General features: G+C 41.9%; 2 protein-coding genes across 3 annotated transcripts; one reads left to right on the forward strand and one right to left on the reverse strand.

Annotated features, from left to right (window-relative positions):
- Nucleotides 1-2,691: 2,691 nt before the first annotated feature.
- Nucleotides 2,692-6,437, reverse strand: LOC110499399 (uncharacterized). The gene is made up of 3 exons (XM_021576524.3): nucleotides 6,045-6,437; nucleotides 5,051-5,453; nucleotides 2,692-4,938 (listed from the first exon to the last, which is right to left on the reverse strand). The coding sequence occupies exons 1-3, from the start codon at nucleotides 6,078-6,080 to the stop codon at nucleotides 3,521-3,523; spliced, it is 1,857 nt and encodes a 618-aa protein (XP_021432199.3). The 5' UTR covers nucleotides 6,081-6,437; the 3' UTR covers nucleotides 2,692-3,520.
- Nucleotides 6,438-12,969: 6,532 nt separating this feature from the next.
- Nucleotides 12,970-20,330, forward strand: LOC110499400 (nucleolar RNA helicase 2). Of its 2 annotated transcripts, none has more exons than XM_021576525.3 (14): nucleotides 12,970-13,122; nucleotides 15,198-15,440; nucleotides 15,690-15,851; nucleotides 15,967-16,039; nucleotides 16,171-16,349; nucleotides 16,513-16,630; nucleotides 16,803-16,988; nucleotides 17,136-17,281; nucleotides 18,066-18,215; nucleotides 18,435-18,596; nucleotides 18,715-19,068; nucleotides 19,216-19,350; nucleotides 19,536-19,580; nucleotides 19,921-20,330. In XM_021576525.3, the coding sequence occupies exons 1-14, from the start codon at nucleotides 13,039-13,041 to the stop codon at nucleotides 20,125-20,127; spliced, it is 2,244 nt and encodes a 747-aa protein (XP_021432200.2). In that variant the 5' UTR covers nucleotides 12,970-13,038; the 3' UTR covers nucleotides 20,128-20,330. The 2 variants fall into 2 exon arrangements, with proteins under 2 accessions (XP_021432200.2, XP_090069190.1); XM_090213064.1 differs by having other exon boundaries at nucleotides 15,696-15,851.
- Nucleotides 20,331-20,392: the final 62 nt, after the last annotated feature.

Raw genomic sequence — 20,392 nt, forward strand, 5'->3', positions numbered from 1 at the left:
TTGTCCAGATGGGTTAGGGCAGTGTGCAGTGTGATTGTGTCTGTGGACCTATTGTAACGGTAAGCAAATTGGAGTGGGTCTAGGGTGTCAGGTAGGGTGGAGGTGATTTGATCCTTGACTAGTCTCTCAAAGCACTTCATGATGACAGATAGTCATTTAGCTCAGTTACCTTAGCTGTCTTGGGAAAAGGAACAATGGTGGCCCTCTTGAAGCATGTGGGCACAGCAGACTGGGATAAGGATTGATTGAATATGTCCGTAAACACACCAGCCAGCTCGTCTGCATATGTTCCGAGGACGCGGCTAGAGATGCCGTCTGGGCCGGCAGCCTTGTGAGGGTTAACACGTTTAAATGTTTTACTCACGTTGGCCATGGTGAAGGAGAGCACATGTTTTGGAAGCTGGCCGTGTCAGTGGCACTGTATTGTCCTCAAAGTGAGCAAAGAAGTTGTTTAATTTGTCTGGGAGCAGGACGTCTTTGTCCCTGGTTTTCTTTTTGTAATCTGTGATTTACTGTAGACCCTGCCACATACGTCTCGTGTTTGAGCCGTTGAATTGCGACTACTTTGTCTCTATACTGACGCTCAGCTTGTTTGATTGCCTTGGCGGGAATAGCTACATTGTTTGTATTCGGTCATGTTTCCAGTCGGTTTGCCATAATTAAAAGCAGTGGTTTGCACTTTCAGTTTTCCGCAAATACTGCCATCAATTCACGGTTTCTGGTTAGGGAAGGTTTTAATAGTCACCATGAGTACAACATCACCGATTGCTAATAAACTCACTCACTGAGTCAGCGTATACATCAATGTTGTCTGAGGCTATCCGGAACATATCCCAGTCCACGTGATCAAAGCAATCTTGAAGCGTGGAATCCAATTGGTCAGGCCAGCGTTGAACAGACCTGAGCACGAGCATTTCCTGTTTTAGTTTCTGTCTATAGGCTGGGATCAAAAAAATGGAGTCGTGGTCAGATTTGCCGAAAAGAGGACGGGGGACGGATTTGTATGCATCGCGGAAGTTAGAGTAGCAATGATCCAGAATGCTGCCAGCTAGAGTCGCGCATTCGATATGCTGATAAAATTTAGGGAGCTGTCACGACTTCCGCCGAAGTCGGTCCCTCTCTTCGTTCGGGCGGCGTTCGGCAGACGACGTCACCGGTCCTCTAGCCATCGCCGATCCACCTTTCATTTTCTATTTGTTTTGTCTTGTCTTTCCACACACCTGGTTTCAATTCCATCATTACATGTTGTGTATTTAACCCTCTGTTCCCCCCCCATGTCCTTGTCCGGAATTGTTTATTGTAGTGCTTGTGCACGTTATGCTGGTGTGTAACGTGTTTTGTTTACCCATTGATTTATTGTTCTGTTTACGGTGCTTTTGTTTATTAAACAGTGCCGTTGTAAATCAGTTTTTGCTATCCTGCGCCTGACTTCTCTGCCGCCAGTACGCACCCCCTACAGGAGCCTTGTTTTCAGATTAGCTTTGATAAAATCCCCAGCTACAATAAATTTAGCCTCAGGATATATGGTTTCCAGTTTACATACTTACATACATACACAGTGAAGTTCTTTCAGGGCCGTCGTGATGTCTGCTTGGAGTGGTGTATACACGGCTGTGATTATAATCAAAGAGAATTCTCTTGGTAGATAATGGGGTCGGCATTTGATTGTAAGGAATTCTAGGTCAGGTGAGCAAAAGGACTTGAGTTCCTGTATGTTGTTATGATTACACCACAACTTGGTGATCATAAGGCATACACCCCCGCCCTTCTTCTTAACAGAGATGTTTGTTTCTTTCGGCACGATGCGTGAAGAAACCGGGTGGCTGTACCGACTCTGATAACATATCCCAAGTGAGACATGTTTCCGTGAAAAAGAGAATGTTACAATCTCTGATGTCTCTCTGGAAGGCAACCCTTGCTCGAATGTTGTAGTATACTCGGGAGTAGTATACTTGGGAGCGGTGAGCGATGTGCCTGTCTACGGAGCCTGACCAGAAGAGCGCTCCTTCTGCGGCGCTGTTTTGGGTCGCCTACTGGGATCGGATCCATTGTCCTGGGTGGTGGTCTGAACAGAGGATCCACTTTGGGAAAGTCCTATTCCTGGTCGTAATGTTGGTAAGTTATATCCAATAGTTCTTCCCGGCTGTATGTCATAAGACTTAAGATTTCCTGAGGTAACAATGTAAGAAATACAGTAATACATAAAAATAAAAAAAATACTGCATAGTTTCCTAAGAACGCGAAGTGAGGCAACCATCTCTGTCGGTGCCATCTCTGTCGGTGCCATCTTAACAGTGTGTACTGCATGACAGAGTTATGGACCGTTCCATCAACATGAAAGATAGGAGGATAGCATTGGTGTTTCTCTACAAGTAGGGTTAGTTTTCTACCCGCACGAACGCACACACACAGTTTTAAAATCACCATTGGCCTCATGGTGAAATTCCTGAGAGGTTTCCTTCCTCTCCGGTAACTGAGTTGGAAGGATGCAATCAACTGATTGACCTTAAAGATATTTGTATGTGTGAGGTACAGAGATGAGGTAGTCATTCAAAAGTCATGTTAAACAATGTTATTCCACAAAAAGTGAATGCATGCAACTTATTATGTGACTTGTTAAGCAAATGTTTACTCATGAACTTATTTAGGCTTGCCATAACAAAAGAGTTGAATGCTTATTAACTCAAGACATTTCAGCTTTTCATGTTTAATTTTTATAAACTTGAAAAACATCATTCCACTTTGACATTAGTAGGTTTTGTGTGTAGGCCAGTGACAAAAAAATCTAAATTTTATCCATTTTAAAATCAGGCTAAACACAACAAAATTTTGAAAAAGTAAAGTGGTGTGAATACTTTCTGAAGGCACTGTAGCTAGGAATGCTAATGTTAGCTGGCTAGAATGTCAGTGCTCTCCCCTCAATCTTAGCTAGCTACCTAAAGTTATACTGTATCTAAAGTCAATCTGAAGACATCACAATGATGACAAAGGTCTGCCCTGCTAATTATTTGCCTCCTTTTGAAATGTCATCATGTTTCCAAGCCAATGTAATGCACTTTAGACAAAATCTTTCTCAACACCCATTGAGACTGCATTGAGTAGAATGTTCAGCTGGGCATCTGACCTAAAACTAACGTTCAAAACAATATTGTGACGAAATGTGCAACCCATGAATATAAGGCCACTTGAAATAGGGTATAAGACAAATCCATCTTGATGATTCATTTTCACTTCATCAAATGACAAACTAATGCCAAAAGGTGCTTTCTCAAATTGTTTTTGAAGTGACAGAGAACATCTGAAAGCATTTCCTTTTCATCAAATGGCTGGTAGCACAGACTATCATACCAAAAGCGCTTTCCCAAAGGTTTTTGGATACAGTTCACAAGTGGCTTGAACCCTGATCAACTCTATCTCACAAACTGATCTTGATAGGGTTGAACAAGCCGTAGCCCTGACCTAATTCCAAAGTTGTGTAGGATTTTCAGCTGAAGCTCCATTGCTTTGATTGTTGTTGCCATCAGGTGGGGCCTGTCCTCTGAAGGTCCTCGCAGCCCCGTTGGTGGACGCGCATGTGCTCAGTGACCCGGTACTGTCTGGAGAAGGTCATGGGACACTGGGGGCAGGAGTAGGGCCTAACTCCCAGGTGGGAGCGCATGTGTCTGTTGAGGGAGCCTCGCTGGCTGAAGGCCCTATCACACATAGTGCACTGGTAAGGCTGGACAGAGGCAGTTGCAGGCACACCCACACTCCCATTGGAGTCAGGGTACCCTGCCAAGGGATGTTTGGCTGAAATGTCCAGTAAAACGAAATCTGAGGTGCTGGCTTTGACATTTATGCCAAGGCCTCCTCGGAGGTCAGAGTTAGCCATGGCACTATACAGACCATCGTCGTCCGAGTCACTGGATTGTACAGGGTGATGTTTTTCCCTTGCAAGATAGTGATAGCGAACTTGTCCTTGATATGTTTCCATTTCGTTGGTGTTAGTGTTACTGCCCTTGATATCACATCTGCTCTCGTTTGATGTTACCTCCTCAGATATTTTGGGGTTTAGTGTAGAGTAGCTCGTTGCCTCAGTCCATAGATTTAATCTAGAAGCACTCTGAAAGCATTTTGTTTCGTCGTCATGGGGACAATATCCACTGGTGATCATTGAACTCCATAAATCCTTTAATTTACCCTTAGGGGTGTTTTCTATGGCATTATCAGGGGTGTACTCATCAGCATCTGAAATATTTTCAAATTGCCGTGTGGGGTGGCATTTAGAACCTTTCTCTTTGTTTGACTCTAACTGATCTATTGTAGTTACCCCTTCGTTATCACTACATTTGAAAGTTGTATCTAAGTGAGGACAACTTTGAATCCTGGAGTAATGACTTGAAGTATTGAAGTGAGATGTAAATTCCTGATTTGTGTTTTTTTCAGTATCATCCTCCTCACCAATTTCTGAACATACAGCAGTATGTGTCAGGATGGCATTCCCAGAACTTTGTAATACAGATTTTTCATCCAACTCCCTTTGACGCCTTCCTGTGTAATATGCTGCATCCTCTGGGGCAGCCATGGGCAGATCCTGAACATTGGAGCATGCACTGCCAGATAAAATCTTGCTTTGTTTTGGTTGTGACTCATATAAAGCTGCCTCATAATTATCATCTGTTTGTAATCCATAGTGCTTTAAATTGTGTCCATGACCAAGTGTCACCTTTCGTTCACTGCCTCCTGCTTCCTTTATGGTCACGTCAGACTCACTGTTCAATTTTCTGCTTTCAGGTCTGGATTCTGACAATAGAGAAGGCTTTCCAGTTGTGCTGACATGGCATATGACGGGGACGACTTCACAACTTAGAGGGGTTGAGCTACACTGCGATGGAGAATGTTCATTCTTCTTGTTTTGCTGCTGATCTGAGCATTTCCTCTTTAGGTTGGGTTTTATATCTGCTGAAAGAATGAATATAGAAATTAGAAAGAATATATGATTTTAGAAATTAGAACACAATGTGATATTATTCTTACACAATTTAAATAATTAATAGATAGATTATTTGACCTGCAACAGTGCAGTCAGACTCAGATGATGTGTTCAGTGTGCTCCTTCTTATTAAAGCCTTCTGTAGTTCATCCATTTTCAGATAAGTAGCAGCAGAGAGAATAGATTCATCCTGATCTGGTGGGGGTAGTGTCCCAGTGTAGATAAATTCCAAAAGAGACCCCAGAATTTCAGTTGAAAGGGATGGAAACTGCAAGTCCAGCAGTGCACCTTTACTGGGGAGAAGGGAAGCCAAGACGGGACTAGAAGCTGACAGGACATTTTTGTGGGCCAGATAGAGTTTCACCGGGTTCAGATGTTGTCGAATCACACAGTCACAAAATTGCCCCTCCATTCTCTGAAAATTTAGCTTCCTCAGTAGGGCCACAGCATGGGTGCTGACCCCTAAAGGATATGTTCCCACCTAGGTAACAGATTAGAGCAAGTCATTAAAACAAACTCTTCATGGTGTGGCGTGAGTCTTTTTGTTCAATATGTGTGAAGTTTGCACATACTGTATTGAGCATGTTGAGATCTATAGGCTAACTAGACCATTGCAAAAATTATGGGAATGTTATGACAATTTAAAATAGGCTATTGTTCTATGATTCTAGAGGCCTCCTGTCCCAATTCTATGGTGACAAAATACTTTTCAGATGTATAGAACTGTTGTTTCATGCACACAACAGGTTCATTTGGTTTTGCATTTATTACATACAAAATAATCTCACAATAAGAAACCAGACAGAATAACAAGAAAGTTTAGGCCTATCAATAACTTCATTATAGACCTATTATTCCAGCCTATTCTTACAAACTAGGATTTCTGTTGATTCACTCAACAAATCGACCATGAAAATAACAGTAATAGGGTTACTATGATAAAGTTGGCACTAGCTGCAATACGTATGGAACACTGGATAAAATTCTGAAACAATAACATTTTCATTCAGTATAGTTTTATATACTAATAAATGGCTTCTATAAAACAAGACAAAGGTATTGTGTTACTTACATTCATCGTGAACGCACTCTTCTTAAATAAGTGCATAGAATCCTTGCAAAAGTGAAAACTAAAGTATCCGTGTATATACTCCGCTGCCGGTGTCTACGTGCGCTTTCATTCGGAAAAGAATCACACGCTTTTGATACTACGAGGCTGACGACGTGACACTCTTCAACAGCTGCTTTTAGGGAGTCCCTGCCATGACGTCATAGTCTCCATGTCCGGCTATGGTGAGACCCAACCCACATTTCCCCTGCGGTGTCCTCACTTGTTCCACCCAATGATGTATACAAACATCATTGGTTAACAACCCTGCGCAAGCCCTCAGTGATGCTTTGTTGATAACTCCATAAATGCAGTCTCCTCCTGTCCCCTACCCCACGTGCTCGTCACATCCCCACTGTACACTTACTAAGGTTACACATATCACCGTAGTCCCGTGGGTATGTTTCTTGCGCAATGGAAATACCACCACAGATATAGGTTGCCACAGCCTCATTCGGAAACAGGGATGATGGTTAAATGTATTATGAAGTATAGGCACTATTTTAAATATAGTACTTAAATAGAACTTAAATAGAACACAACAACACAATAATATCCCCTGTTAAGAAATTACCAGAAACAATGGAGGCTGGTGTTGAGACTGTCTTTTTGGAGGACCCAGACTGCACACATTAGCAGCGTTTAGACAGGCAGCCCAATTCTGATCTTCTTGTACTAATTGGTCTTTTGACCAATCAGATCAGCTCTGAAAAATATCCGATGTGAAAATATCTGATGTGATTGGTCAAAAGATCAATTAGTGGTAAAAAAAAATATATATCAGAAATTGGCTGCCTGTTTAAACGCATCCATTGTACATAATCGTATTATGTTCCAGTGATATTTCAGCTATTTTATTTAATCTGAAACATGGAATATGCAGGAGGATGATGATGTTAATTATTGAGGATGAGTTTTGTTAATGGTCACAAAACTATGTAATTGTTATCGTTGTCAATATTATGATAGGGACCTTAAGGTCATACTCCAGTCTCCTTTTCACCTCATTTATCATCTGATTTATTTAACAAAAGGCACATCTCAATAGGTGGTCCAGGTGTCCTTATGACATGGACCTTCCTCTTTTGTTCTCTATAGCTCTTCTATTGTTCCCGCAAGCAAGAGAGGAGGATGCCGATGACATCAGAGGACACCACCAGGCCAAATACTTAAATGGTTTTCAGTTGTGTCTGAAAAACACAATTTTGGTCAAAACACATTTCTATACTTATATGTGGGATTTTGTTTTTCAACAGGAAAAGTTCAAAAATAGCTGGAGTGCTTCTTTAAGCAGTGGTGGAAAAAGTACCCAAATGTCATACTGTCGTACTTGAGTAAAAGTAAAGATACCTTAATAGGAAATAACTCAAAAGTAAAAGTAATCCAGTCAAATACTATTTGAGTAAAAGCCTAAAAGTATTTGGTTTTAAACATACTTAAGTATCAAAAGTAAATGTACAGTGCCTTGCGAAAGTATTCGGCCCCCTTGAACTTTGCGACCTTTTGCCACATTTCAGGCTTCAAACATAAAGATATAAAACTGTATTTTTTTGTGAAGAATCAACAACAAGTGGGACACAATCATGAAGTGGAACGACATTTATTGGATATTTCAAACTTTTTTAACAAATCATAAACAGAAAAATTGGGAGTGCAAAATTATTCAGCCCCCTTAAGTTAATACTTTGTAGCGCCACCTTTTGCTGCGATTACAGCTGTAAGTCGCTTGGGGTATGTCTCTATCAGTTTTGCACATCGAGAGACTGACATTTTTCCCATTCCTCCTTGCAAAACAGCTCGAGCTCAGTGAGGTTGGATGGAGAGCATTTGTGAACAGCAGTTTTCAGTTCTTTCCACAGATTCTCGATTGGATTCAGGTCTGGACTTTGACTTGGCCATTCTAACACCTGGATATGTTTATTTTGAACCATTCCATTGTAGATTTTGCTTTATGTTTTGGATCATTGTCTTGTTGGAAGACAAATCTCCGTCCCAGTCTCAGGTCTTTTGCAGACTCCATCAGGTTTTCTTCCAGAATGGTCCTGTATTTGGCTCCATCCATCTTCCCATCAATTTTAACCATCTTCCCTGTCCCTGCTGAAGAAAAGCAGGCCCAAACCATGATGCTGCCACCACCATGTTTGACAGTGGGGATGGTGTGTTCAGAGTGATGAGCTGTGTTGCTTTTACGCCAAACATAACGTTTTGCATTGAAACCAAAATTGAACTTTTTGGCAACATCTGACCAGAGCACCTTCTTCCACATGTTTGGTGTGTCTCCCAGGTGGCTTGTGACAAACTTTAAAAGACACTTTTTATGGATATCTTTAAGAAATGGCTTTCTTCTTGCCACTCTTCCATAAAGGCCAGATGTGTGCAATATACGACTGATTGTTGTCCTATGGACAGAGTCTCCCACCTCAGCTGTAGATCTCTGCAGTTCATCCACAGTGATCATGGGCCTCATGGCTGCATCTCTGATCAGTCTTCTCCTTGTATGAGCTGAAAGTTTAGAGGGACGGCCAGGTCTTGGTAGATTTGCAGTGGTCTGATACTCCTTCCATTTCAATATTATCGCTTGCACAGTGCTCCTTGGGATGTTTAAAGCTTGGGAAATCTTTTTGTATCCAAATCCAGCTTTAAACGTCTTCACAACAGTATCTCGGACCTGCCTGGTGTGTTCCTTGTTCTTCATGATGCTCTCTGCGCTTTTAACGGACCTCTGAGACTATCACAGTGCAGGTGCATTCATACGGAGACTTGATTACACACAGGTGGATTGTATTTATCATCATTAGTCATTTAGGTCAACATTGGATCATTCAGAGATCCTCACTGAACTTCTGGAGAAAGTTTGCTGCACTGAAAGTAAAGGGGCATAATAATTTTGCACGCCCAATTTTTCAGTTTTTGAAATTGTTAAAAAAGTTTGAAATATCCAATAAATGTCGTTCCACTTCATGATTGTGTCCCACTTGTTGTTGATTCTTCACAAAAAAATACAGTTTTATATCTTTATGTTTGAAGCCTGAAATGTGGCAAAAGGTCGCAAAGTTCAAGGGGGCCGAATACTTTCGCAAGGCACTGTAATTGCTAAAATATACTTAAGCAAACCAGACGGCACCATTTTCTTGTTTTTTAAATCACGAATAGCCCGGGGTACACTCCAACACTCAGATATAATTTACAAATGAAGCATGTGTGTTTAGTGAGTCCGCCAGATCATAGGCAGCAGGGATAACCAGAGATGATCTCTTGATAAATACATGAATTGGACAATTGTTTTGTTCTGCTAAGCGTTCAAAATGTAACGAGTACTCGTGGGTGCCAGGGAAAATGTATGGAGTAAAAAGTACATTATTTTCTTTAGGAATGCAATGAAGTTAAAGTTGTCAAAACTATAAATAGTAAAGTACAGATACCCCAAAAAAACGACTTAAGTAGTACTTTAAAGTATTTTACTTAACACTACTATCTTTAAGCCAATGCCTCCTGGGTTGAGTCGCTGAACCCGGGCTCGAGTCCTGGTTGGGGCTCCCCCTGAATTTGCTGCTAGATGCAGGCAAGAGTGTGCAAAGCGGTATTGAATGTCACTGTCTTTCACCTCAAATGTGTCTCTCGACCTGTGTGCACCTACGTTGTAAACTCAGAGGATAGGTTGTAGTAACCTCGTGAGGGGTATAGGGTAAATTTGGTATCATGTAGTAGCCTAAACCTATCACTGTTACATTGAACTGGGTGAATGGAATATGAATAAGAGTCATTCAATATGCTGTAATAGAAATAAAGCCATGCTCATCAAAAAAAAATGTCCTCCCTCCTCTTAAACATCACTGACCACCACTGGTAGTGGCAGTAGTAGTAGTAGTAGTGGTAGTAGTAGCAGTAGTAGGTGTTAGTTGTAGCAGTAGTAGGTGGTAGTAGTAGCCGTAGTAGGTGTTAGTTGTAGCAGTAGTAGGTGGTAGTAGTAGCGGTAGTAGGTGTTAGTTGTAGCAGTAGTAGGTGGTAGTAGTAGCGGTAGTAGGTGTTAGTAGTAGCAGAAGTAAGTGTTAGTTGTAGCAGTAGTAGGTGGTAGTAGTAGCGGTAGTAGGTGTTAGTAGTAGCAGTAGTAAGTGTTAGTAGTAGGTGGTAGTAGTAGCAGTAGTAGGTGGTAGTAGGTGGTAGTAGTAGCGGTAGTAGGTGTTAGTAGTAGCAGAAGTAAGTGTTAGTTGTAGCAGTAGTAGGTGGTAGTAGTAGCGGTAGTAGGTGTTAGTAGTAGCAGTAGTAAGTGTTAGTAGTAGGTGGTAGTAGGTGGTAGTTGTAGCAGTAGTAGGTGGTAGTAGTAGCAGAAGTAAGTGTTAGTTGTAGCAGTAGTAGGTGGTAGTAGTAGCGGTAGTAGGTGTTAGTAGTAGCAGTAGTAAGTGTTAGTAGTAGGTGGTAGTAGGTGGTAGTAGTAGCGGTAGTAGGTCTTAGTAGTAGCGGTAGTAGGTCTTAGTAGTATCAGTAGTAAGTGTTAGTAGTAGCAGTAGTAGGCAGTAGTAGGTGGTGGTAGTAGTAGCAGTAGTAGGTGGTAGTAGTAGGTGGTAGTAGAGGTGGTAGTAGTAGCAGTAGTAGGTGGTAGTAGAGGTGGTAGTAGTAGCAGTATTAGGTGGTAGTAGTAGCAGTAGTAGGTGGTAGTAGTAGCAGTAGTAGGTGGTAGTAGTAGGTGGTAGTAGTAGCAGTAGTAGGTGGTAGTAGTATGCCTAGAAGGTGGTAGTAGTAGCAGTAGTAGGTGGTAGTAGTAGGTGGTAGTAGAGGTGGTAGTAGTAGCAGTAGTAGGTGGTAGTAGTAGCAGTAGTAGGTGGTAGTAGTAGGTGGTAGTAGAGGTGGTAGTAGTAGCAGTAGTAGGTGGTAGTAGTAGCAGTAGTAGGTGGTAGTAGTAGGTGGTAGTAGTAGCAGTATTAGGTGGTAGTAGTAGCAGTAGTAGGTGGTAGTAGTAGCAGTAGTAGGTGGTAGTAGTAGGTGGTAGTAGTAGCAGCAGTAGGTGGTAGTAGTAGCAGTAGTAGGTGGTAGTAGTAGGTGGTAGTAGTAGCAGTAGTAGGTGGTAGTAGTAGCAGTAGTAGGTGGTAGTAGTAGCAGTAGTAGGTGGTAGTAGTAGCAGTAGTAGGTGGTAGTAGTAGGTGGTAGTAGTAGCAGTAGTAGGTGGTAGTAGTAGCAGTAGTAGGTGGTAGTAGTAGCAGTAGTAGGTGGTAGTAGTAGGTGGTAGTAGTAGCAGTAGTAGGTGGTAGTAGTATGCCTAGAAGGTGGTAGTAGTCGTAGCATTAGTAGTGTAGGGCTGTATGCCTAATTATTATAATAGAAACTGCCTATTTTATTTGTAGCTTTTAAATAATGTTGCTGAAAATCATCCAAGGCTCAGAAAACCATCTGGATGTATGCCATGCCCATTGAGCTTGGGCTGCCTGCTCTGGCCGGTTATACCACTTTCAGGGGTGACATGGCAGGGGCTACGTGCGTTTCCATTCAATGGGCACTCCACGCCATACCTCACGTACAGATCAGAGGGAGTCCCCTTGTACAGTCTAATTCCAGAATAAACCAGCTGTTCACCTCGTGCCTCGTTGTTCTAAATTTATCCCAGCGCCAAGCAGCAGACACTGGTCAAGGCAATATTACACAACTGCCAAGAGCTATTCTTAATTTTTTTCATGACCTGGCCTATATATGTAGTACAATGTATTATAATATAATGGAAAGTTATGGACTATTTTAATCGCCTATTGTAATATATTTTCTTTCCCTTTTACATAGACAACCACACTGTTAGCCTAATATTATAGGGGAAAACATATTTTAATGTATATTTTTATGGTGTTTTATTATTATTATTATGTCTAATTACCCAGTAAGTATGTGTAACATATTGGAATATAGTTAGAACTCATGGCCCATTTGATGCAGACCTGGGTTCAAATATATGCATATTTTAGTGTTTGTGATACAAATACTTATTTTATATGTATTTGAGTATTTTCAAATAATGTGGCTCAATCCAACTACTTCTATTTGAAGTATTTTAAAATAATCTCCTATAAAAATAGCTACTGTTTGAAACTATTTTCAAACAGCCTACTTGTTTCCAAATACATTTCAAATACCCATAAGGCCAAACAGACCTGGGTACAAATGCATGTTAAAATACTTGTATTTGGGAAAAAAAAAGTATCGTCTTACTTCAAAAAGTAGGCTGTTTGAAATTAATTGAAATACTTAAGTTTTGAACCCAGATCTGATTTGATTAGCCATTTGCAACATATGTTCTCATATTTGACGTTTGCAGTCATTGAGTGCTTTATATCATAAAGAAAATATACATTTGTATTTTTCTGTATTTTTCTTTAGATCGGCTATCATGACCAACTGATTGGAATCGTGTCCATAATATCAGTGTGTTTCTCTGGTGTGGGCCCAGGTAAGCTAGAGAGACGGGCCAGCAGTTGCACGATTGCCAGATAGAATCATCCAACCGTGAGTGAGTGAACGAACTGGCAACTCTCTGTGCTCTGACAATAGTATTTGCGCAAAAAAATCCCAACACTAACCATCGCAACGCCAATCTGTTTTGACTCCTCTGGCTTTCCGTCATATCCCTAGAATTAGAACAAGTAGAATAAATATAGGTATATTGTGTACATAATTTTCATAAAACTATCATATGTCAGCACAGATTAGATGAACATTGTTATGAATGGAGTACAAACGCGCATAAAACAACTAAGAAGAAGACACACATATTTGTAAGCTAAAGAACCAACCTAAAGTTCCACATCACGGCGTCTAAATTGCTCTGTACTGACTTCCAATGAGAGGGCCGTTCTACCTACTCAATTTCTATGCTTGTTAAAGCTCTAGCGCAACACCACACAGTCGTGTCGTTCTTTCTGTACGCGTGCCGGTAGGGTTAGCCTGTGTCCACTCTAAGGGAAAACAACCGGGGAAGATGCCGTCAAAGATTATTTTTGAAACCGAAGACATCGGGATGGAAGGTGAAATGGACATTAGTGCGGGCAGTACGACACCCAAAGTAAGTAAAATGGAACACATAGCTGGTTGTTAACGCTCGCTAAATAGCCGAAACTGTACTATACCCGCTGGCTAGCCCCGCTATACGGCATGCTAGCTAGTTCTACATCCGCGTTGTAGCTAACGTTATATAATGTCGTCACAAATGTCATATTGTTCAAATTGTATTGCCATTATGCTAGAGATACGCTTTACGGGAAAATACAAGTAGAGGTTTAAACAACTGCCAGTCTTTGTAGAAAGTAGCTAGCCATCACCGCATGTTCATTGCTACTAGCGCGCAGCCTCGTGCCCATGACACGTGGTCAGCTGATCCGCAAAACAGAAGGATCAACTTTCCACCATGTACTCTTCTTCGATGAGGTTTAACGGCGGTTGGCATCCAATATGTTGCATTACCGCCACCTAATGCTTGAAAAATATACAAATACTCTACCATCAAACACTACACTCTCAAAATAACAAATGTAATTAAAATAACACCACAGTACTCCATGATTTAAATCTATTTAGTCCTACCTAATGCCAACAACCGAAACTTAACACACCCTGTAACATATATCCTAACATCACTTTGTCGGGCAAAGACTCAGCATCAAAACAAAAAAAAAACAGACAATGACTCTTCTGTTTCACCACTCTCGCTGCTCTGTCTGCTTCACACTAAACGACAAGCATCACACACACCGGGAATCTTCCCCTTCAGTTGGACAACTTTAACATTTACTGCTACCCCAGTAATCACTCCTTTCAATGTGGCCCCCTCTTGAGAGCGAAACAATTCACATTTCTTGCCCCCATTCGTTTAACACTGAGCGCCTTCTCCCTCAGACCAGCAGAAACAAACAATTATCACAAGACCACTTCTGGTTACCCTCACAATTCCATAGTACCCAACTCTGTTTTCACCTACCCTGAAAGCACAAATGGATCAGCCAAAAGGCAAAGGTCCACTTTTTCAAAACTTCACTCCCACTGTTATACTCATCTTTATCCTGACCCTTGGTGCAAGCCTCTGGCTCTGAGAACTTCACCACACCTACCACCTCCGATACTTCGCCCTCATTCACTTCGTTCTCCTCCTGTCTTCAGCTCCTTCAGCTTTTACTTTCTACCATTCTTCTTTAACAAACCATCTCCCTTTTTTCTACAATTTTTAACTGACTCAAGCTCACCCTCTTCCTCCCTCCCTCTCTCTTTTAGACCTCCCCTGCCTCTCTTTTTCCCTTCATTCCTCCCCTGTATTCCAATTATATGCCTCCTTATGATAATACTGCACTTCTCCTGACATATATCTTGTTCTTGCTTTCTCAAGGGACGCCATATAACAGAATGTCAAAATACCGGATTAGTGATGTTTTCAGAGCTGGTCAAACCCGGCCTCTTGAGCTGCACTGTATTTACTGCAGCCCCTGTAGCCTACTGAGCTACGTTCGCACAGGCAGGAACCCTGACTCTCTGCGAGCCCACCATGTACTCGGGTACAGTCACAGCCTATCAATTTGTGCCACGTACAGCACTTGATGGATGACGTTGCTCGACATGATTCCATTGCTGTTCAGCAACCATTTATCCAATACAATATACATTTTTTAAAACCTTTATTTAACTAGGCAAGTCAGTTAAGAACAACGTCATCGTTTATAATGCCGGCCAAACCCGGACAACGCTGGGCCAATTGTGCGCCGCCCTATAGGACTCTCAATCATGGCTGGTTGTGATACAGCCTGGAATCGAACCAGGGCCTGTAGTGACGCCTCTAGCACTGACCTGCAGTGCCATAGACCGCTGTGCCACTCGGGGGCCAAATGTATCCATCTGTCTTTCTAGTTCACTAGATAACTCTTATAGAAGAAATATAGCTATACATTGATATAACTTGCAACTATTCTGTCCCCTTCAACTTAATGTCTGGTGCCCTGTGTTAATGTCTGGTGCCCTGTGTTAATGTCTGGTGCCCTGTGTTAATGTCTGGTGCCCTGTGTTAATGTCTGGTGCCCTGTGTTAATGTCTGGTGCCCTGTGTTAATGTCTGGTGCCCTGTGTTAATGTCTGGTGCACTATGTTTGGTTGGTAGAAAATAAAGGAGAAGAAGACCAAGGAGGGAAAGAAAATCAAGAAACAGAAAACGGTTGTTGAAGAGGAACCTGACTGTGAACCTCCTGCTCCCAAGAAGAAGAAGAAGAAGAATAAGGAAAAAGAGGACAAAACTAACGGGGGCGCAGAAGTTGATGTTAACAGCAACGCAGAAGAATCGCCTTTGAAGGACAACACATCTCATTCCAATGAGGAGTCTGCAGACAATGACAAAGCAACTGAGGTTACCTATATTATATGTTGTTTTGATTAAACGTGGCTACACTCAGTACTGCATTACAACGGATGGGTATTGATTTGTTTTGACATCTGTTTTTCAAATACACATTGTTTATTTGAGCTAGTCTTCAGATGGGAATTTATATAATAATTTCATAATCAGACCTTTTGAAACTAGCTAGGCCAACAGAATAAATGTTAATCAGTAATCAACACGGCTTTTTACCATGTCCCATTCTGCCATTACCAACAGAAGAAGAAGAAGAAGAAGAAAAAGGAAAAAAAGACAGATGAAAAGATCATCGTCAACGGAGTGTTGCCTGAGACTCCCACGCTGATTGCACAAACTAATGGGCATACCGCGGCGATAACTCCAGCACAATCAAGCGAGGACTCCGACAGTGGAAAAGAAACCGTGAGTCTTTCCAGTGATTTTCTGATTCATCAGTGAAGTGTTTTTTTGGAAAAGTACTTTAAAGGACTTTAAGAACATTGTCAGTCTGTTGATTTCTCTGTTTTCATGCATTTAGGAGACGCCAGAACAGAAAGAGGGAGCCTTCTCTAACTTCCGAATCTCCCCCAACACCATTAAACTACTTCAAGGTATTTTTGTTTGTTATGTCTATTTTCGTTCAACTAAAATGCTTTTTCAGTTGAGTTACCCATTTTTAAATGTGCAGTCTGTTACTTGATATTTGGGTCGCCTACATTTTAATCATCTCTTTTCCCTCTAGCAAGAGGCATATCTTACCTCTTTGACATCCAAACACAAACCTTCAATTCTGTGTACGAGGGAAAGGATGTGATTGGCCAGGCAAGAACAGGCACTGGGAAAACTTTAGCTTTTGCCATTCCGCTGATTGAGAAACTCCAAAATGACCCAGATGACAAGAAGAGGGGCAGAGCCCCAAAGGTAGGTCTGCTGCAGATACTGCCATCAGATATTCAGCATGTGCTGTTAGTGCTAAGATATTGTCAATTAGCTACATAATATAGTCTAAGAGAGCATGTATAATCTTTTGACCGAAATAACTAATTTATTTTCTTCCCATCATTAACCGTGTCCACTTCTATAGATTTTGTGCCTTGCGCCAACCAGAGAATTGGCTATTCAAGTATCCAAGGATTTCAAGGACATGACAAAGAAACTGTCTGTTACTTGTTTCTATGGTGGGAGCTCCTACAACCCCCAGCGTGAGTTTCACTCCCATTTCTTACTTTTTCAATTTAACATCCTCTAGTTGTGCACAATTTGGCTTCATTGCAAAGTGCCTGTTATTTATTTGTGAAAAGTGACGCTGTAGATTCCATATACGGTTAGGTTGATCATATTTGTGGAAAATAATTTTGATCTGTTTTCTCTCAGTTGATGCGATCCGCAGTGGCATCGATATCCTAGTGGGAACTCCAGGTCGTATCAAGGACCATCTACAGAATAACAAACTGGACCTGTCTCAATTGAAGCACGTTGTATTGGATGAAGTGGACCAAATGCTTGATATGGGCTTTGCAGAACAGGTCGAGGAGATACTGTCTGCGTCTTACCAAAAAGGTAATGAGACATTTTCATATGGGATTGATTGATTTAGGCCATAAATTGTAGATTTGCCTTGGGTTGGATGGGAGGCCAAAATAGTGTGTCATAACATTTAGTACGAAATAAATGCACAGAACTGATCCAGGGTTTCTTTGTGGGCAGACTCTGAGACCAACCCCCAGACCCTGCTCTTCTCTGCCACATGCCCATCATGGGTGTATGATGTGGCAAAGAGGTACATGAGACCAACCTATGAGCATGTGGACCTCATTGGCAAAAAGACCCAGAAAGCTGCCACCACAGTAGAGGTAAGAAGGAAAACTATTTTGTTATCCTTTCAGCAAGTGATGGTTCATTTTGTTTGACAAGTCCTCTCTGTCACTTTAGTTTAAAAATAAATAAATAGATGAATTCAGATTACATTTTTCACATTTTAAATGGTACATTTTAGAAACCAAATGTATAATTTATTAATACTTCTGTAGAGGAACATGAAGCCCATCTGGTTGGTATTAATATGTTTTTTCAGGTGACGAAAATGTCATAATAGTTTCATGGTTCTTAAGAAATGCACAACAAGTTTCTTAAACCTAATACTTGCTGAACCAGTTTCTTCTGACTTAAGCTACTTTAGCCTTTAACTCATATTTTTGTATCCCCGGACTCATACTATTGTAGTTTCTACTTGGCTGTAATCCAGCGATAAAGATCAAGTGTGTGTCTTACCTGGAAGCACTCTAGTGATCAAAAACAACAACATTATTTTAGCAACTTCAGCTGCTGACACACAAACCAGTTAACATATAGCATAGCTATTTAGCAGCTTTACCCATATTTAGCCCGCCCCATTTATAATAATTATACACGCCATTTATCAGATGCTTTTATCGAAAGCGACTTACTTATGTGTGCATACATTTTCTGTTCATGTCAAACTGGTAAAAGACCACGCAATACTGATTCTTAGCTGTCATTTCTAAATGTTTCTCATTTTGTAATGTGTGGTTCACTCAGGCCTACTAAACATAGTTGTTTTCACACCGATCAACACTTTTTGTTAAAAGTCCTCTCCGTCTCTTCCTCCCCACCCAGCACCTTGCCATAGCGTGTCACTGGTCCCAGAGGGCTGCAGTCATTGGGGATGTGGTGCAGGTTTACAGCGGGAGCCACGGCCGCACCATCGTCTTCTGTGAGACCAAGAAGGATGCCAACGAGCTGTCAATGAATGCCTCCATAAAACAGGTACCAGAAACCTGCCGTAGCTTTGTTGATTGTTAGTTTTAATTTTGCTACACAGTGCACGCTGAATTAGTGAGGTAGGACATTGATACAAGGATCAACCTGGAAAGTTTGACATGACAGATGTAAATGACATTGAAAGTCAAGTGAAGTAGTTGACTGTATTTCTAATGGGTTCATTGGCTTATTCATTCTCGGGTCTGATTGTGTTCAATGTTGCAGAGTTCCCAGTCACTTCATGGGGACATTCCTCAGAAGCAGAGGGAGATTACACTGAAAGGCTTCAGAAGTGGCACCTTCGAGGTCTTAGTGGCCACCAACGTTGCTGCCCGCGGGTTGGACATCCCAGAGGTAGACCTGGTCGTGCAGTGCTCACCCCCAAAGGTAGATTGTGATGTGATAACACCATGTTAGATTCTCTTTTCAATGTGTAGTAACACTGTAATTGATCTAGCAACAACAACAAGGTATTAACGTGAACGCTTCGTTGCCCCTTTACCAGGATGTAGAGTCCTACATTCACCGGTCAGGTCGAACTGGTCGGGCTGGCAGGACTGGCGTCTGCATTTGTTTCTACCAACGCAAAGAGGAAGACCAGCTCCGATATGTAGAACAGAAAGCAGGCATTACATTTAAGCGAGTTGGAGTGCCCACTGCCAATGACATCATCAAATCCTCCAGTAAAGACGCAGTGAGGTTTTTAGACTCTGTGCCTCCCCAAGCCATTGAGTATTTCCGCGTGTCTGCTACCAAACTGATTGAGGAGCGTGGGGCCGTGGAGGCCCTGTCTGCCGCCCTGGCACACATATCAGGAGCCACTGCCTTGGAGCAGAGGTCCCTCCTCAACTCTGACACGGTGAGTGTTTAGACCCTGCTACCTCAGTCTACATGTAGCAATTGAATAATGAAGGACATGTCAAAATGTGTAAATGCCCATAATGGTTTAAAATGCACCATGAAAGGTTCGAACTTGTATTTAATGTTTGTTATTCAATCCATCCAGGGCTACACCACAATGACAATGAACTGCTCCCAGGAGCTGCAAAACATTGGCTGCGCCTGGCGTGGTCTGAAGGAGCAACTGGGAGAGGAGATTGACAACATGATCCGGGGGATGACCTTCCTCAAGGGCAAAATGGTACATTTGTCATTCATTGTGCCTCCGGTCAGAAGGGGAATGGTGATGTCTCTGTTTTCACCTCATAAAACCACCCTCCTTCACTCTTTGTACTATAATAGCAATACTATTGAGGCTCTGTAATTTACTTGCCTGATGTTAAGCAAAAATGTGATCAGTGGGCTGTTTTTTTTTTTGCTCTGCAGGGAGTCTGTTTTGATGTCCCGGCTGACAAGGTAAAGGAGTACCAGGTAAGTCGAGAGCAGATACTTTCCCACTCAACTGTGACGAATTGGACACATGTAAAAGGCTTGGTTTAATGTTATTCAAAGTTGAGAAGAGCAATTATCCAAGACCATTTCTCAAACTGCATTTTCATTGTGAGGGCATTGTGAGTATTTCCCCAGCCTTACTGTCAAGCTCTGCCAGAGTGATGCTACTGCCTCAAATTTCACAACACACGCAATCCATCATTGCTTTTTTTTTTGTTAAAAACAAAGGCTTCGTTAATTAAGGCCACTGTAGATCATGTGGTTAGTAACAGAGTCCCGATTGTTCTTGCGGTGATCACTCCAATTGTCTTCTCCTCAGGATGCCTGGCAGGATGGTAGACGTTGGCAGCTGTCAATCGCCACAGAGCTTCCTGAGCTGGAGGAGAAACCGCGCATGGGTGGTGACCGTGGATATGGACGTTCCTTCGGAGGACAGGGAGGTGGCCGTGGCTTCAGAAACGGCGGCGGCAACTGGAGAGGTGGAGGCAATCATAAACGCAGCTTCAGCAGTGCGTTTGATTATTAACCGCTGACTTCCCAGTCGCTGGACTGTTGACATAGCTGTCTGTCTGTTTCCTGGTTTTTACTGGTGTTTGGTGGACTGACTGTTACCAGCGCGAAAGGAAATTCCGCAAAATATATGTATGACCTGATTGATTTGCAATTATGCATTCAACTATCTGTACTTGGAATAAGCCCATTCATTAAAGGTTGTCTGAGGAAATCAAATTCTAGGTCTTTTTTCACATACTGTTTTTTTTTATCCCCACCCCCCAATTCTTCCTTGGACA

Source organism: Oncorhynchus mykiss, chromosome 20 (assembly GCF_057628025.1).
Source record: "Oncorhynchus mykiss isolate SJ-2025 chromosome 20, ASM5762802v1, whole genome shotgun sequence".
Classification (NCBI taxonomy): domain Eukaryota; kingdom Metazoa; phylum Chordata; class Actinopteri; order Salmoniformes; family Salmonidae; genus Oncorhynchus; species Oncorhynchus mykiss.

Excerpts from the sequence above, each read along its gene's own strand:
- LOC110499399 (XM_021576524.3), bottom strand. The coding sequence starts at position 6,080 with ATGCACTTATTTAAGAAGAGTGCGTTCACGATGAAT. Across the intron at positions 5,454-6,044 it reads AGAGTGCGTTCACGATGAAT|GTGGGAACATATCCTTTAGG; the intron begins GTAAGTAACACA and ends TCTGTTACCTAG. Across the intron at positions 4,939-5,050 it reads GTCTGACTGCACTGTTGCAG|ATATAAAACCCAACCTAAAG; the intron begins GTCAAATAATCT and ends TTCTTTCAGCAG.
- LOC110499400 (XM_021576525.3), top strand. The coding sequence starts at position 13,039 with ATGCCGTCAAAGATTATTTTTGAAACCGAAGACATCGGGATGGAAGGT. Across the intron at positions 15,852-15,966 it reads CCGACAGTGGAAAAGAAACC|GAGACGCCAGAACAGAAAGA; the intron begins GTGAGTCTTTCC and ends TCATGCATTTAG. Across the intron at positions 19,069-19,215 it reads CCCTCCTCAACTCTGACACG|GGCTACACCACAATGACAAT; the intron begins GTGAGTGTTTAG and ends CAATCCATCCAG.